Here is a 17131-nt window from a genome sequence, read left to right as displayed (position 1 = left end):
TAATGTCGAAAAGTTAAAAAATCCCCGGAAGTTTTAAATAAAGCAGATTTCAGTTTGAATTATTAAAGTTTTTCATACAAGAGTTCTTCTTTAAACTGATTTATTTTAGTATATACTTTTTAAAAATTATTACATATATTAGATTGTTGTAATAGATAATGTTCTTAAAAGTTTAAATAAATTATAACATTGGTTAATATCATAAATTTACATATAAGTCTTAATTATACAATTACAAACTAAAAAATTAAAAACACAATTTTACTGAAATAATGAATAAAGTATAGTTGTCTACTAACAAAAACTTAGAACACAAGTATATTTCTTTTTGGTACCAGGAGAATTCCATTTTTATTTAACAGGACATCTAAACAATCTATGTAACTATGTGGAATTCCTTTTAAAACGCTGCTTAAAATCTAATGGCCATCGGTAAAATACGGATGTTGCATAGCCTGTTCGGCGCTAATACGTTGATTTGGACGACAAACAAGAAGTTTTTGCAGCAAATCACGTCCCTTGGAGTTTAAACGCGGTACTATCTGACTCCAAGAAGTAATAGCGGGAAAATCTACAAAAGAAATAGGGAATTAAACACTTTGAAGATATTATTTTTTTATATAAAAACTTACGCGGTAAAGCAACATAGTCAGAGAGATGAGAAACACCAGGCCAAGTGTCTTCGGTGGGTGTTCCCAATACTCTGAATATTTTCATTAATTGATCTAAAACATCTGAACCGGGAAACAAAGGCCTACCGGCATCTGCCAATTCAGCAAATATACAACCAGCTGACCACATATCAATACTGGTGGTATACAATTTTGCTCCAAATAATACATCAGGCGGGCGATACCACAAAGTAACCACTTCAGCAGAGTAACATTTAACCGGTATGCCAAAGGCTCTAGCCAAACCTAAAAATAATCGAATATTATTGTTTTTTATTGAAAAAAATGAAACATCAACTCTCTTACCAAAATCAGCCAACTTAAGTTCTCCGTTTTTGTTGATCAATAAATTTTGTGGTTTCAAATCTCGATGCAAAACATTACGGCTGTGACAAAAAGCCAAACCTCTCAATAGCTGCAGCATAAAACTGCGACAAACTTGCATATCGATTTCCCCATTAAGACTATCAAAATATTTCTTCAAATCCTGATCACAGTGCTCGAATACCAGGGTAAGTTTCTTTTCCGAATGCAAAACATCGTACAGTCTAACAATGTTTTTATGTTTCAGCTCCTGCACAAGGACAAATTAATTTGCAAAAGTGTTATGGTAATTATTAGTCATTATTTTTTTGTTTGATCCCCAATGTTATTATTATAAGTGTTCTTACTTTGAGCAGGCATATTTCGCGCAAGGCTGAGGATGGCACACCTTCGTCATCTTCATCTAAACGTACACGTTTAAGTGCAACTATTTCCATAGTTTCTCGATTTCGTCCTTTAAATACAGTACCATAGGTACCTTCACCGATTTTTTCCAATTTTTCATATTTTTGCATTATTTTGTTGTGTTCTTTGCGGTTGTAAATTTAGTATTTTTTTTTTGTAAACAGTCGTAGGATTTTTGCATAGAACTGTGGCAAGCAAAATTTACAACGGCTGTTGATTCATAAAATTCGGCGGCGGCTTAACAGCGTTTTATTTTCCGTTTATGCAATAATCACTTGTTTATTGAAAAAACGTAAATAAATATTTTCGATGAATTTTAAATTTAGAAAATTAGTTTTTTTTAAATTACAATTTTTAATTTTAAGAACAATTTAATCTTCAATTTATAAATAATATTTTGCATGTTGTCAATTTTTTTCAAATTCTGATAAATTTTAAATATTTTAAAACTTAGTAAAAAATTTTATATTTTCAGAAATTTTCGTTAAATTTTTGATAATATGATAATTTTTTAAAACGTTGATAAATTATTTAATATTTATAAAATTTAAGATAAATGTTTCTTTTTAGTGAAATTTTTTGTTAAATTTCAGTTATAAATAAATTATTCTTTAAATTTTCTATCTGCACATTAAATTTGATAAATCGTTTTTTATAAAAATCTTTTGATGTTTCTGAATATATAATCTATACAAAATATTCAAATTTTTTGTCAACAAATTTCGTCACCAATTTACACTGTTCCGAAAAAAATCGAATAAATCTTATCGCCAAAATATCGTTATCGAAATAAATAGCTGGCAATTAAAAAATCTCTAATTCCAATGCATTTTAGTGTAATTCCCAATAAAATTGTTTGTTTACTTTTATATTACATATTTTTTTCCTTTTAACAGAAAGCAAAAAATATCCAAACAATTCCCGGCATTTAAATAATTTTGTGGAGTCCATAATAAAACAATAATAATAGTTGAATCATGGTAGAGTCTTTAAAAAAAACTTTAAACAAAATTTCTGTAAATTTCAAAAATTTGCCGATAAAAATCCTATTTTATTTAAGCGCTTTTTTCTTGGTTCATTATTTATTATTGTTTTTAGTGGTAAACTTCACTGACACACTGAAATGTCATCTCATAATTGACAATTGAAGAAAAAAGAATTGTTGTGTGTGAGTTGTGTTTTTTTTTTTTTGCAAAGAAAATCTAATCAGATGAAATTTATACAGAAAATAAATAATAAAAATTAATAAAAATACAAGAAATTTATTAAAAAAACAATGTTCTTTTTATAAAAAAAGTATGCACTAAACGAAAACGTTGAAAATTATATAAAAATGAAAATAATAAAACCACTAATGACCGCTAGTGTTTTGCAGTGCAACGAAGAAAAAAAAATCGTTCATTGTATGACGTTTACTCCCCTTTTTCCAAACTTGATTATGAAGTTTAAATTGAGACTCCATTAAGAAATTTGATTTGAGACAGCTTCACTAAATACCAATGAAAGTGCCGTGCTGATAATTGTATATAAATTTTCAATAGTTTAAAACTACAAAGTAAAAGTTAAGATTTTGTTGCTGCTGTAAGAAAGAAAAAAAAAAGAAATTAAATTGTTGATTATGTTTATAATAACGATGAGTCAAACAGTGGTCATTTTGGTGTTATTTTTTTTTTGGTGTCTTGCTGGTTGGATTTTTATCAAATTTATATTTTTATATGTTTTTGTTTTTTTTTTCTTTGTTGCAGATTAATAGCCTTAATTAAAGATTGATAGTGAAATACTTAATTATTATTGTGAACTTGAGTATAGATTAAATTTTTTCTATAAGAAGACCTACAAGATGGTGCCTCCTAAGGAGAGCATAGATTTGGAATGTTTTTTAGTAACAAAACATTCCTGGAAAGGGAAATACAAACGTATATTAGCCATAGGCAATGTGGGTATATCAACCTATAATCCTGACAAATTGGATTTAACCAATCGATGGTCCTATTCTGATATTGTATCAGCAGCACCTACAAAATCCTCAAATGTAAGTTGTAATATTAAATTAAATCTACTTGATCATCCGGAGAAGTAGGAAGAAATCTTAAATTATCTTATTAAAATTGTTCGTTTTTTTCTTCTGTTTCTCTATTTAGATTCCCAATGAATTTGTATTGACTGTTAAAAAAGATAAAAAACTTGATTCAATTAAACTAAGCTCTGAGTATCGTAATGATATTTTAACATCTATATTGAAATACTACAAAGAATTTGCTGATAAACCAAAAAATTCTCAAGTTTGTATTATTAATTATTATTATTATAATTCTCATTATTATAGTAAACTTATAAACACAATTCATTCATTAATATGAGTTCTTTATGTATTGGTATTTATAAATCTATATTTTTTATTATAATTATGGTCTTTGTTTGTTTTCGTTTTACTTTAGCGTTTCTCTGCTTATAAATATCACTGGTCCGGCATTAGTTTACCCACAATGTTGGAAGTAACGCCCTGCTCATTAGATCAATTGGATCCTACAACCAATGAAATATTAGCCAGTTATATGTACAAGGATATTGAAGGCATAATAGGTATTACACTTTTTATGTTTTAGCTGTAAATCGTCTTAAACAATTAATTATTAAAGTTTAATGTAGAAAAATTATTCAAGGACTTATTGCAGTATTTTTAAATCAAGTGGTTAAGGTTTATGATTATTAAATTGCACATGAAATCATGGTACTGCAACAAGATCCTTATTTGTTCATAGTTGTTTAAAACTATGTATTTGGTAAAGGGTTTTTATTTATTGCTAACTAAATTTGGTTTTTGGGTGAGAGTAAATGGTTATAAACAAGCTTTATTAAAAAATGAGGTTTGATGTATTTTCTATGCTTTTGGTAATACATGCTGTTGCCTTAGACTTTATTACGAACGGATATTAATATTAATATTTTACTTGGCCTTGTTTACACTTTAATAAAAATCTATTTATAGAAGATTCTTGTGAACTTTTCACTTAACCAGATTCTCAATTCTTTTGTAAGTAATAGAGCCTTCTGATTATTACTTAAAAATAATGGTTAATTACATATTGAACACAGCTAATTTAGTTCTATTTAAGTTTCAGCTCAGTTCTAGTTCAGTTTTACTTCAGTTTTAATTCAGTTCTAGTTCTGTTTTAGTTTAGTTCTAGTTTAGTTTTAGTTCAGTTCTAGTACAGTTCTAGTTCAGTAGTAGTTCAGTTCTAGTTCTAGTTCAGTTCTAGTAGAGTTCTAGTTCAGTTTTAATTCAGTTCTAGTTCAGTTCTAATTCGGTTCTAGTTCAGTTCTAATTCAGTTCTAGTTCAGTTCTAGTTCAGTTCTAGTTCAGTTCTAGTTCAGTTCTAGTTCAGTTCTAGTTCAGTTCTAGTTCAGTTCTAGTTCAGTTCTAGTTCAGTTCTAGTTCAGTTCTAGTTCAGTTCTAGTTCAGTTCTAGTTCAGTTCTAGTTTTTTCAGTTCTAGTTCAGTTCTAGTTCAGTTCTAGTTCAGTTCTAGTTCAGTTCTAGTTCAGTTCTAGTTCAGTTCTAGTTCAGTTCTAGTTCAGTTCTAGTTCAGTTCTAGTTCAGTTCTATTTCAGTTCTAGTTCAGTTCTAGTTCAGTTCTAGTTCAGTTCTAGTTCAGTTCTAGTTCAGTTTTAGTTCAGTTCTAGTTCAGTTCTAGTTCAGTTCTAGTTCAATTCTAGTTCAGTTCTAGTTCAGTTCTAGTTTAGTTCTAGTTCAGTTCTAGTTCTGTTCTAGTTCAGTTCTAGTTCAGTTCTAGTTCAGTTCTAGTTTAGTTCTAGTTCAGTTCTAGTTCAGTTCTAGTTCAGTTCTAGTTCAATTCTAGTTCAGTTCTAGTTAAGTTCTAGTGCAGTTCCAGTTAAGTTCTAGTTCAGTTCTAGTTCAGTTCTAGTTCAGTTCTAGTTCAGTTCTAGTTCAGTTCTAGTTCAATTCTAGTTCAATTCTAGTTCAGTTCTAGTTCAGTTCTAGTTCAGTTCTAGTTCAGTTCTAGTTCAGTTCTAGTTCAGTTCTACTTCAGTTCTACTTCAGTTATAGTTCAATTCTACTTTATACTATAAAGAAAACATTTTAATATTTTACTCAAAATATTAAGAAGATATGGGACTTTTTCCCCCCACAATTGTTTTGTAGCCATTTCTTTTACAGTGAGAATATAAAAAACACACAATTTGGCTCCTGCATACTAACCGCTGTTAAAGTTACCTTAATATTTATGCCTTTACTCTAGCTTTTCTAACCCATTTATTTGACATATGTTTCATCTTACGTTTTCCTTCAAATGTGAATTAAGCAGGGATTTCGGATTATGAAGGCGGCATTGTTATGGCCTATGGTGGCTTTAGTCGTCTACATCTGTTCAGGGCCATCAATCATCATGAAGTGGTGCAAAATATCGCACAGAAATCAACGCAATTCTTGGGCATAGATATAAAAATCTTAAAATCACAGATAACATTGGAACAATTTGAAAGACAAAGATTTGGTAAATATAGGTGAGTGCAAACGAAAAGAAAATAATGTTTTAGATGTAAATTGAGAATTTATTAATATTATGTGATTTAGCGGCGATCAATTTCAAACTTCTATGACTGAGTTTACGGTACAAAAACATACACCACGTCATCCGGATCCTGTTAAACGTATACTCTGCCTAACGGAGACAACACTCTTGGAACGTGATCCTCAGACTTATAGTGTTTGTACACTACGACCTCTATCCGATGTTTTTGCATTGATACGTGATAAAGATAATTTGCAAAAGTTTTGTATTGAATATAAGAACGGTGTAGTGCGTACGTATACAACGAATGATCGTGATTCACTTTTGGCCACATTATTGGATGCTGTACGTTCGAGTGGCAATCAAGATGTTCATATACGCATTACTAATACACCACGCGGTAAACGTTATGTTCCGCTTAGCAGCAATGTTGACGAAGAAACCGAAGCAAATCTTTTGCGTTTGGTTATAAATAATTTTCAAAATCCTGCTAAACGTTATGAGGTATTGGAGCGTTTTAATGCCAATGTACCACATAGTGGTTTAAATTATAGTGTAACACAAGATGTAAGTGTCTGACAGCTTCCCAATATCCTATCCTAAAACTATTTTCTATCCATAGAAGAAGTGGCGTAAACAATTTTCCCTTGTTAATTCATACTTTCAGAGTCTTTTTGCTGAGAATAAAGAAAAACTTATATTGAGTGCTCTGCAGTCTTTGGCACAAAAAGAGATGGACAATCCCACAGCCCAGTTAACAAATTTCGAACTAGAAGCCATATTTCATGGCCTAACACGTCTATTGGCCAGCAAAACTGGTTATGCTGCATTTACCAATCTACCCGGATTTCGAGAGATTATTGGCACAAAAATTGTAGCCGCTTTAAGGCGAAAAGATTTGGCCGTTACTTACTCAGCCATCGATATGATAAATTCTCTAATGCATTCGGTCAATGCTGATCATGATTTAAAGCAAGAACAATTGAATAAATCGTCCATATTATCATCGAAATCATTTTTGGAAACCTTACTTAATATGTGGACCAATCATGTTAGCCATGGCAGTGGAGCATTGGTTCTATCGGCCATGTTAGATTTCTTAACATTTGCCCTATGTGTGCCTTATTCAGAGACAACGGATGGCAAACAATTTGATATATTATTGGAATTGATAGCCGAAAGGGGTCGCTATTTATATAAACTCTTTCAGCATCCTTCTTTGGCTATAGTCAAGGGAGCCGGTTTGGTATTGAGAGCCATTATAGAGGAGGGTGAACAAAAAGTAGCCGAACAAATGCAATCGTTGGCTTTAGATGAGGCTGCTTTATGTAGACATTTGCTGGTTGCATTATATACACCCTCAAATGATCCTACTTTGGCCACTCATCGTCAGCTATCTAGACATTTAATTGGTCTTTGGATAACGGACAATTTAGAGGCCATGGAATTGTTTAAACGCATATTTGTAAGTTTTTTTGTTAATTCAATTTAACATTTATTTAAATTTTATAATTTCTTTGAAATTTCAAAGCCTGCTGGCTTATTAATGTTTCTGGAATCGGAAGAAACGGTGCCTGAAACTGATGTTGAAGAAGACAAATTAAATTTTAGAGATAATTTAAAATTTGCCATACAACATTCCAATAAAACACGTAAAAATGTGATTGAAAAGCATTTACAGGTGGGTTACTCTCAGGATTATGAAATTGTTTGTTTTAAAAACCATTTAATTTTTTTAGGGCATTAAGCACTGGGGCATGAATTTAATTGAACAACAAGATTCTGCTGCTCTAGCTATAAAAAATCGTCCCGTTGTTTTGCGCAATCGACGACAACGTAAAAAGACTTCTGATGCTATAGTGAATCTACCGTTTTTCTTTTATAATTTTTCGAGAGATCATAGTATACCTAATTTAATATGGAATCATAAGGTAATTAGAAATAAATTTAAATTACATTTTACATTAAATTATTTGAGGAGTAATTGTAAATTGGGCTTTTTAATTACAATTACTTATAATTGATTACAATTACTAGCAATTGATTGTAATTACTTGTAATTGATTACAATTATTTGTTATTGATTACCATACAATTACATTACAATTATTTGTAACTCGTTACAATTACTTGTAATTGATTGATCAGTTCTAGTTCAGTTCTAGTTCAGTTCTAGTTCAGTTCTAGTTCACTTCAAGTTCAGTTCTAGTTCAGTTCTAGTTCAGTTCTAGTTCAGTTCTAGTTCAGTTCTAGTTCAGTTCTAGTTCAGTTCTAGTTCAGTTCTAGTTCAGTTCTAGTTCAGTTCTAGTTTAGTTCTAGTTCAATTTTAGTTCAGTTTTAGTTCAATTCTAGTTCAGTTCTAGTTCAGTTCTAGTTCAGTTCTAGTTCTGTTCTAGTTCAGTTCTAGTTCAGTTCTAGTTCAGTTCTAGTTCAGTTCTAGTTCAGTTCTAGTTCAGTTCTAGTTCAGTTCTAGTTCAGTTCTAATTCAGTTCTAGTTCAGTTCTAGTTCAAATCTAGTTCAGTTCTAGTTCTATTTCATTATGACAATTAATTTCTATTTCATTTAAGACTCGTGAGGAATTGCGCATTTGCTTGGAAAATGAATTGCGGCAATTTATAAATGATCGTGATTTGGCGGGTAATATGATAGTTGCTTGGAATTATCAAGAATTTGAAGTAACATATCAGGTAAATTAAACAATTTTTATATTTCTAAAAAAATCATAAATTTAATATCAAAAACAACTAGTGTTTGGCCGATGAAATTCAAATAGGCGACTATTACATACGTTTGATATTAGAAAAGGATGATTGGCCACAGAATCTAGTAAAAGATCCGTAAGTTTTTTTTAATATCTTTCTATAAAAATTCTAATTTTCTAATTAAATTGAATCTTAGCATTGAACTGTTTAATGCTTTATATCGTCGAGTTCTGTGCCGTCAACGTGTCAATGATGATCAATTGACGGTAACATCTTTACAGGCTTTGGCAAAAGTCTATAAACGTTATCATAAGGAAATTGGACAATTTGGTGATATGTCTTATATCTTGCAGTTGAGCGATAGAGTAAGTTTGGAATTTTTTTTTAATATTTAAAAGTTTTAATAACGAATTATATTTATTTTCTTTCAGTGTTTTTCTCCCTCCTTAAGAGATGCTCTTATAAATCTTATATCGTGTTTAGTATTGGAAAAATCCAATTGTCGGCCTCTAGTAGATCATGTACAATGTTTAGTGGATCTCATAACATTGGCTCATTTGCATCAGGGTCGTGCTCAACCAAATACCAAAACTAATGTTATTGAGGCCGGTCCCAACATGCAACAATATGAGGAAAAAGATTGGTATTATAATATAGAAAAAGAAGGACAAAAGCCAGAGCGGCAAGGACCTATAACTTACTCGGAATTAAAGGAATTATGGTCTAAAGGTGTTATTACACCCAAAACGAGATGTTGGGCTATTGGCATGGATGGTTGGCGTTCTCTGCAACAAATACCACAACTTAAATGGTGCCTTATAGCCAAAGGCCAACCGTTATACAATGAGACGGAGCTATCCTCTATGATCTTAGATATTCTCATCAAATGTACCAGTTTCTTTCCATCACGCACTCAAAACGGTCAAGCTGTGCTCATACCAGGTCCAAAATTATCACGTAAACTTTCTGAATTCATTTGTTTGCCACACATTGTTCAAGTGTGCTTGACTCATGATCCCGGTTTGTTGGAACGTGTCGCTACACTATTGTGTCAAATTATGCAGGACAATCCGGAAATGCCTAAAGTCTATTTGACGGGCGTTTTCTATTTTATGCTCATGTATAGCGGTAGCAATATTTTACCCATAACGAAATTCCTTAAAATGACTCACATGAAACAAGGTTTCCGCAGTGAAGAATCATCACAATCCGGCATAATGCATCGTAGTATATTGGGTCAATTGCTGCCCGAAGCTATGGTTTGCTTTTTGGAAAACTATAGTGCTGAGAAATTTGCCGAAATCTTTTTGGGTGAATTCGATACGCCCGAGGTGATATGGAGTTCGGAAATGCGAAGACTGCTGATAGAGAAGATTGCAGCACATATTGCAGATTTTACACCGCGTCTAAGAGGTCATACAATGGCCAGGTAAGTAAGGCAATTAAATTTAAGGCGACTTTGCAGAAGAAGAATCTTTCTGTTACTGTTACCTTATGGACTGAAGAAAAATCTTTGAGATTTTTGAAAATCAAAGTCTTTTAATACTCGCCGAATATTCAACTTTTATCAGTCTTTCATTTCGTAAAAATTCTATCTTTAACCTTTTCACCTAAAAGACAATTTTTAACAAGTAATCACTTGTTTTAAAACTCACTTTCACACCAAATCACTTTTTCGAGTAAAATTGTGTTCTCCTTTTCATTTTACAGTAAATTTACTTTTCACTAAAAATTCACGTTTCACTAAAAATTTAATATTCAGAAATTCACTTTTTCGCTGAAAAATCACATTCTCTAAAAAAAACACTTTCACTGAAAATTTACTATTCACTGAAATGTCCCATTTCATCCCAAAATCAAGTTTCAATAAAAAATATTTTTCACTAATATAAAAAAATCATTTACACTAAAAAAATAACTCTTTCGCCGAAAAATCACTTCACTAAAATCACTTTTATGATAAAATTATATTTCACCGAAAATCCATTTTTCACTGAAAATATTTTTTTTTTTAACAAAACTAAAAAAACTAAATCACTTTTTATTTGAAAATCTCATTAAAATCACTTTTAATTAAAATTTTACATTTCACTAACTGAATTTTATTTTTTACTCAGATTAACATTTTCACTCAAAATTCACTTTTTTAAAAAAATTATTTTGTCTATGAAACCTATTTGCACTGAAAATTACTTTTCACCAAATATTCACTTTTTCATAGAAAAATAAATTTTCACTAAATAATCTCATCACAATTTTCTTATTCAAGAAAAAATTAACTTATTCACCGAAATTTCACATTTTCAGTGAAAATTCAACAAGAAATCACATTTTCACTGTAAATTTTTTTCCACCGAAAATTCATATCTTTACCGAAAATTTCCACCGAAAATTCATATCTTTACCGAAAATTTTCACCGAAAATTCACATTTTCAACGAAATTTCCCATTTTCACTGAAAATTCACATTTTCACAGAAAATTCACATTTTCACCAAAAATTCACATTTTCACCGAAAATTCACATTTTCACCAAAAATTCACATTTTCACCAAAATTCGCATTTTCACCAAAAAATTACATTTTCATCAAAAATTCAAATTTTCACCAAAAATTCACATTTTCACAAAAAATTCACATTTTCACCCAAAATTCACATTTTCACCGAAAAATTCACATATTCACCGAAAAGTAAAATTTTCACTAATTCACATTTTCACTGAAAATTTAATTTCACCTAAAATTCACATTTCACCAAAATTCACATTTCACCTTAAAATCACATTTCACCTAAAATTTACATTTCACCTAAAAATCACATTTCACCTAATATTTACTTTTTAAATAAAATACACATTTCACCAAAAATTCACTTTTCAACCTTAAATTTACTTTTCACCTAAAATTTACATTTCACCTAAAATTCACAATTCACTTAAAATTCACATTCAGACGAAAATTCACACTTTTGCCGAAAATTCGAACTTTCACTAATTCTCAATTTTACTGAAAATTCCATTCCTCCTAAAATTCACATTTCACTTAAAGTTTATATTTCACCTAAAATTCACTTTTCACCCAAAATTCACTTTTCACCTAAAATTCACAATTTAACTCAAATTAACATTTTACCTAAAATTCACACTTCATCTAGAAATGTTTTCACATATCTTTCTTACTATTCACCGCAAATTATTTAACTCTCTTCTGTACCTTTATTACAATTTCAGATATCCCTATCTTGCCATACCAGCTATAAGCTATCCTCAATTGGAAAATGAACTATTCTGCCATATTTATTACTTGAGACATCTCTGTGATACTCAAAAATTCCCCAATTGGCCCATTTCGGATCCTGTACAGCTACTAAAACACACATTAGATGCCTGGCGTAAGGAAGTCGAAAAGAAACCTCCTCAAATGACCGTCCAACAGGCATACAATGATTTAGGCATCGATTTGAACAAACATCCCAAACCCGACGAATCGATGATACGTAAAAGTTATTATCGTTTAGCGCAAATGTATCATCCGGATAAAAATCCCAATGGTCGAGAAATTTTCGAAAAAGTTAATCAAGCTTATGAGTTTCTATGCTCGCGTAATGTCTGGAGTTCAGGAGGACCAGATCCCAATAATATTGTGCTAATATTGAGAACACAAAGTATTTTATTTGAACGTTATGCGGATGGTAAGTGAGTTTTGGAATATTTTTTTAATATGATTCTCAATTCGATTGTTTTTACTTTTAAGTATTGCGTCCTTATAAATATGCTGGTTATCCTCAGCTTATAAAAACCATACGTTTGGAGACTAAAGACGATGATTTATTCTCCAAAGAAACACAATTACTTACGGCAGCCTCTGAGCTTTGCTATCATACCGTACATTGTTCCGCCTTAAATGCCGAAGAGTTGAGACGAGAAGAAGGTATTGAAGCCTTGTTGGAAGCTTATGATAGATGTGTTTCAATTATGGGTGCTGACTCTAAACCCGATTCTCTACACTATCAAGTTATTTCGAATGTAACACGTTGTTTTGAAGTTGCCTGTAATTTCGAAAAATGTAAACAGAAAATTATCACTCTACCACGTCTCATGTCCGATGTGTGTCGTGTGGTCTATTTCAAACATACGCTATCCGTTAGTTTGGTAACAAGTTTGGCAGCAAACAATTATGAATTACAGTGTAATTTAATTTGCAATGGTGTACTCTGGTCCCTTTTGCTTTTCTGTTTCGAATATGATTATACCCTGGATGAGAGTGGCGTGGAGGCTAGTGATAAAACGAATCAACAGCAACAAGCTAATACCTTAGCTAAAATGGCCATACTTGCCTGTATATCTTTAGCCGGTTATGGTCTCGAAGTACGTACAACACCGGAAACAAAATCCCTTGCATCTTCGGAAAACAATTCACCCACAGCCAGTGCTGCTGCAACAAGCATAAAAGCACCCTCTATACCACCTAAACCCAAAACGGCATACACGCAAAATGCACAAAATCCTTTAAATAAACAGCTAGCCATAACATCGGGCCAGGAAGGTAATAATGCGAATGTGGTTAGTAAACAAGATTCAACAGCCAGTGAGAAATCAGAAGCCGGCACACCCGAACAAAATGCCAAGGCTTTGGATTTATTGCGTCAAAAGTATGTGGTAACTTCCGAAGCACAGAATACAGTGGTTAAACAAGTGCTGGATCGCTTGCTGACCAAATATATTGCTAATAAATTAACAAAAGAAAAGGATAGCGAGGTTAGTGTTGGTTGGTTTTTGATTTTTTATATAAAATTTTAAAAATTCGAACACAATTTCGAATGTTTTTTTTCAGATATTAAAAATACTCACCTCCAATACACGTAATCCCTATTTAATATGGGATAATGGTACTAGAGCTCAATTATTAGATTTCCTAGAACAGCAACGTTCGTCAGCGGTTAAGGAAACCTTTGAAGATATAGCAGAGATTTACGAATTAGTAGCACAATTTGAATTCGATGCACACAAGTAAGTTTTTGAACTTAAACCTTAAACCTAAACTTTTAACATAAAACTTAATTCACACAGAGATGAATTACAAATTGGTGGCGTATTTATACGAATCTACAACGATATGCCCACATTTCCTATAGTTAATCCTAAGCAATTTACATTCGATTTATTGGAATACCTTAAGCAAGCCTATCACTATATGAAAAATGTTAAAAATTCCAATACCATAGCATATTCAGAACCAGTTTCACCCACACTTAGTGGTTCGGGTGATGGTATTCTCAAGCCCACATTAGCACCCAATCATCCGCAATTGAAACAGCATAAGACAGGCAATACTTTCGATGAAGTTCTTAACGCCTATAATCGTTCAAAGAGTCGCAAAAAATTGGAAACTGAAGCTATGATGGAGCAGCAACAAATACAAAGTCAATATAAATATGATTTTGCCAATGATAATCAAGTGGAACAGCATATAATAATGGTGCTTAAGGCCTTGATAGCTGTCATTAAGGCTAATCATGAGGTAGAAATACAATGTATAGGAAATTTCGATATGATTTTTGGATTTTTGGCTCATAATTTGTTTGCTGAGGTAAGTGGTTGCGTTGGGAAAGGGAAATGTTAAGGATTTTCTTTAAATTCCTATTTTCTTTACAGAATACTACCATTAAAACTGTGGCTTTAGAAGTTGTGGCCTTGGTATCACGCAACAAGGATTGTGTTACAGAAATTGCTGCCTGTGAGGTTTTGGGCAATTTCTTGGTGGCACTTAAAGATCCCGACCTTAAAGCTAGCCAGCAAAAAGTTTTGGAAACTATGTCTGGTCTTATGAATGTACAGGAAATGATTAAGGAAGCACAAATGAAAGGTGCTGTTATATATTTGCTCGACATGTTTTGCAATTCCCGTAATCCTTTGTTAAGAGAAATGTGTGCAGAAATAATGGCCAAAATGACTGCTGATCGTTTGAGTGGTCCTAAGGTAAGAGAATTTCTTAAATTAGTTTTCTATTATAACTTAATGATAACTTTTCATAGGTGCGCATAACAATTTCCAAATTTTTACCCGCTCTATTTGTGGATGCAATGATTGAATCGCCACAAACTTCGGTGCAATTGTTTGAGTCTATACATGAACATCCCGAATTAATATGGAATGATAAAACACGCAATACAGTTTGTGATGCTGTTAATGATATGTGTCAAAGGTTAGTTTTGATTAATTTTGAATTAAATTGTAAATAATGTTAATATTCTATTTACAGTTTCTATCGCGCACAAAAATTGAATTCCAGACACTTGTGGAAGGATCCTGAAATCCTTAAAGATATCGTTTCAAATGAAGTGGTTGTAGCTGGTGTTTATTTGCGTCTATTTGTAGCAAATCCTGCCTGGACTTTACGCAAACCCAAGCAGTTCTTATCAGATCTCCTAGATTTCGTGGTGGAGCAAATTAGTAAAAGTTCTTCGGAGGTAATTTATTTCAAAATTTAGATAGATAGATAGATAGATAGATAGATAGATAGATAGATAGATAGATAGATAGATAGATAGATAGATAGATAGATAGATAGATAGATAGATAGATAGATAGATAGATAGATAGATAGATATATAGATATTCGATTCTTTATATCCAAATACCAAACTCTCACTTATTTTTTATTTAAATTCACAGAAAGATGTTTTAGATTTGTCTACTAATGCTTTAGTAGAACTTTTACGTTCTCAACCCAATTTGGCCGATGATATTCCTGTTTTGGGTCACATACCCAAACTTTTTAACTTGCTGACCGTACAACCAAAGAATACATTATCAGTATTACATCAACTATCACTATCAGAGGTAACCGAAATATTTTCCAAACATATCTGCATAACATTTTTAATACAAATTTATTGTAGTTTTGTGTCAGCGCTGTTTCTCAAACGGAATGCATTATGCCTTTAAAGAAATGCATGGAACATCATAGAGATTGTATAGAGAAATCCTGTGAGACCTTAAGTCGTTTATTTAAATATCAACATGTAAGTTAAGATGCAACATTAATACAATTTCTTATTTATTTGTTTATGTTTTTTTGCTAATATTATAGGATTCCTTAATTAGTCAATCTTTGGAAGTTGGTCTTATACCTTTTCTTTTGGGTTTACTAGATAGTCGTTTGGATTATGTAGACAATGCATCAGCTGTTAAAGCACAAATTGTGGCGGCGCTCAAAGGCATGACTCATAATCTTAACTATGGTGATCGTGTAACACAAATTTTACTCAAACATCCAGTATGGGCTGAGTTTAAGGATCAACGGCATGATCTATTTATAACCGATACAAATATAAGAGGATATCTAACGGGTAATAGATTTATAAAATATTATTACATTTCTTTGAAATAGATTTTATGGTTTCATTCATTCATTCATTCATTCATTCTTTTAGGTATCAATCCTACTGCAGGCTACCTCACTCAAGGGCCAGCACAAAATGTTGAAGTGCTGACCTCACCACCACCTATCGATCGTGATGATCCCTCTGCTAGACCACCAGAGGATTAATATTTGCCTACAACAAATATTTTCTAATATATGAATTTTTGTTTTGTTCTTTCATTATTCAAGTATTTTTTTATAAATACCCATTTACATATACAATATGATTTTCAAATGTATATTTATACAGTGTAAGAAGGTTAAGCATGTTTTTATCTCTTTCCAAGTTGTAGGATTAAATGAAAACATTAAAAACAACTTAAGAGTAAAAGTATTTTATACAATTTAAAAGAAAAATATCTTTAAAAAAAGTTATTATAATTTATAAAAAAATATATATCTTTATTTTGAAATATTTATATACATACATATATAATTTTTTTTTAATTAATATTTTGCAAATACTATAATTAAACGTATTAAATTAATTTCAAATTGAACACACACACACATACATATTTACTTGTATTATAATATAATTATAATTTCTACATAAAAACAACAACAACAACAAAAAAACTATACATAAACACTTACAAATTAAAAACATACATTCACAATTTACGAAAAAGTGATGAAATAAAATTTAAATAAAAACACATTAAATGTATTTTCGAAAAAAGTGCGTAATTTTGTTAATCAATACCAACTAACGCATTACTATAGATAAAACCAAACGCATATAGTCGACACATGAAGCCAGTGCTGTAACTATATAACGCCACCTTTCTATATACAAGTTGATGAATTCAATATATTTAGCATTTTCTATACGGAAATTGAAAAGTTGTGTTAAGTAGTGTATGATATTCAAATTTTGGGGATAAGTTATGTCCAAAGCGCTAGAGTTAGGAAATAAAAAGATTTTTTGATAGATTTTTTGATAGATGTTTTGATAGATGTTTTGATAGATAGATAGATAGATAGATAGATAGATAGATAGATAGATAGATAGATAGATAGATAGATAGATAGATAGATAGATAGATAGATAGATAGATAGATAGATAG

General features: G+C 31.1%; 3 protein-coding genes across 6 annotated transcripts in view; 1 reads left to right on the top strand and 2 right to left on the bottom strand.

Moving 5' to 3' along the window:
* Nucleotides 1-89: 89 nt before the first annotated feature.
* On the bottom strand, nt 90-1586 carry LOC111678128 (cyclin-dependent kinase 5 homolog). The gene is made up of 4 exons (XM_023439381.2): nt 1343-1586; nt 978-1245; nt 633-917; nt 90-571 (listed from the first exon to the last, which is right to left on the bottom strand). The coding sequence occupies exons 1-4, from the start codon at nt 1508-1510 to the stop codon at nt 420-422; spliced, it is 873 nt and encodes a 290-aa protein (XP_023295149.1). The 5' UTR covers nt 1511-1586; the 3' UTR covers nt 90-419.
* A 922-nt stretch (nt 1587-2508) lies between these two features.
* On the top strand, nt 2509-16481 carry LOC111678129 (dnaJ homolog subfamily C member 13). 3 transcript variants are annotated; one of them, XM_046953871.1, is made up of 24 exons: nt 2509-2568; nt 3146-3432; nt 3542-3682; nt 3839-3983; nt 5727-5925; nt 5996-6500; nt 6601-7398; nt 7465-7614; nt 7673-7864; nt 8502-8621; nt 8683-8771; nt 8833-9001; nt 9068-10065; nt 11866-12326; nt 12389-13392; nt 13469-13644; nt 13705-14224; nt 14290-14613; nt 14670-14839; nt 14897-15104; nt 15310-15477; nt 15537-15659; nt 15728-15986; nt 16071-16481. In XM_046953871.1, the coding sequence occupies exons 2-24, from the start codon at nt 3241-3243 to the stop codon at nt 16184-16186; spliced, it is 7227 nt and encodes a 2408-aa protein (XP_046809827.1). In that variant the 5' UTR covers nt 2509-2568; nt 3146-3240; the 3' UTR covers nt 16187-16481. The 3 variants fall into 3 exon arrangements, with proteins under 3 accessions (XP_046809827.1, XP_046809825.1, XP_046809826.1); XM_046953869.1 differs by having other exon boundaries at nt 5724-5925; XM_046953870.1 differs by lacking the exon at nt 2509-2568 and adding an exon at nt 2657-2696 and having other exon boundaries at nt 5724-5925.
* Nucleotides 16482-16658: 177 nt separating this feature from the next.
* LOC111678161 overlaps nt 16659-17131 on the bottom strand; it is a 1111-nt gene continuing 638 nt past the window's right edge. For both annotated transcript variants that reach the window (XM_023439420.2, XM_046955321.1), the window contains exon 3: nt 16659-16962. In XM_023439420.2, coding sequence (XP_023295188.2) covers nt 16770-16962 — 193 coding nt within the window. In that variant the 3' untranslated portion in view covers nt 16659-16769. The remainder of the gene's footprint in view (nt 16963-17131) is intronic.

This window comes from Lucilia cuprina, chromosome 6, assembly GCF_022045245.1.
Source record: "Lucilia cuprina isolate Lc7/37 chromosome 6, ASM2204524v1, whole genome shotgun sequence".
Classification (NCBI taxonomy): domain Eukaryota; kingdom Metazoa; phylum Arthropoda; class Insecta; order Diptera; family Calliphoridae; genus Lucilia; species Lucilia cuprina.
This window is presented reverse-complemented; position numbering and strand designations above follow the sequence as displayed.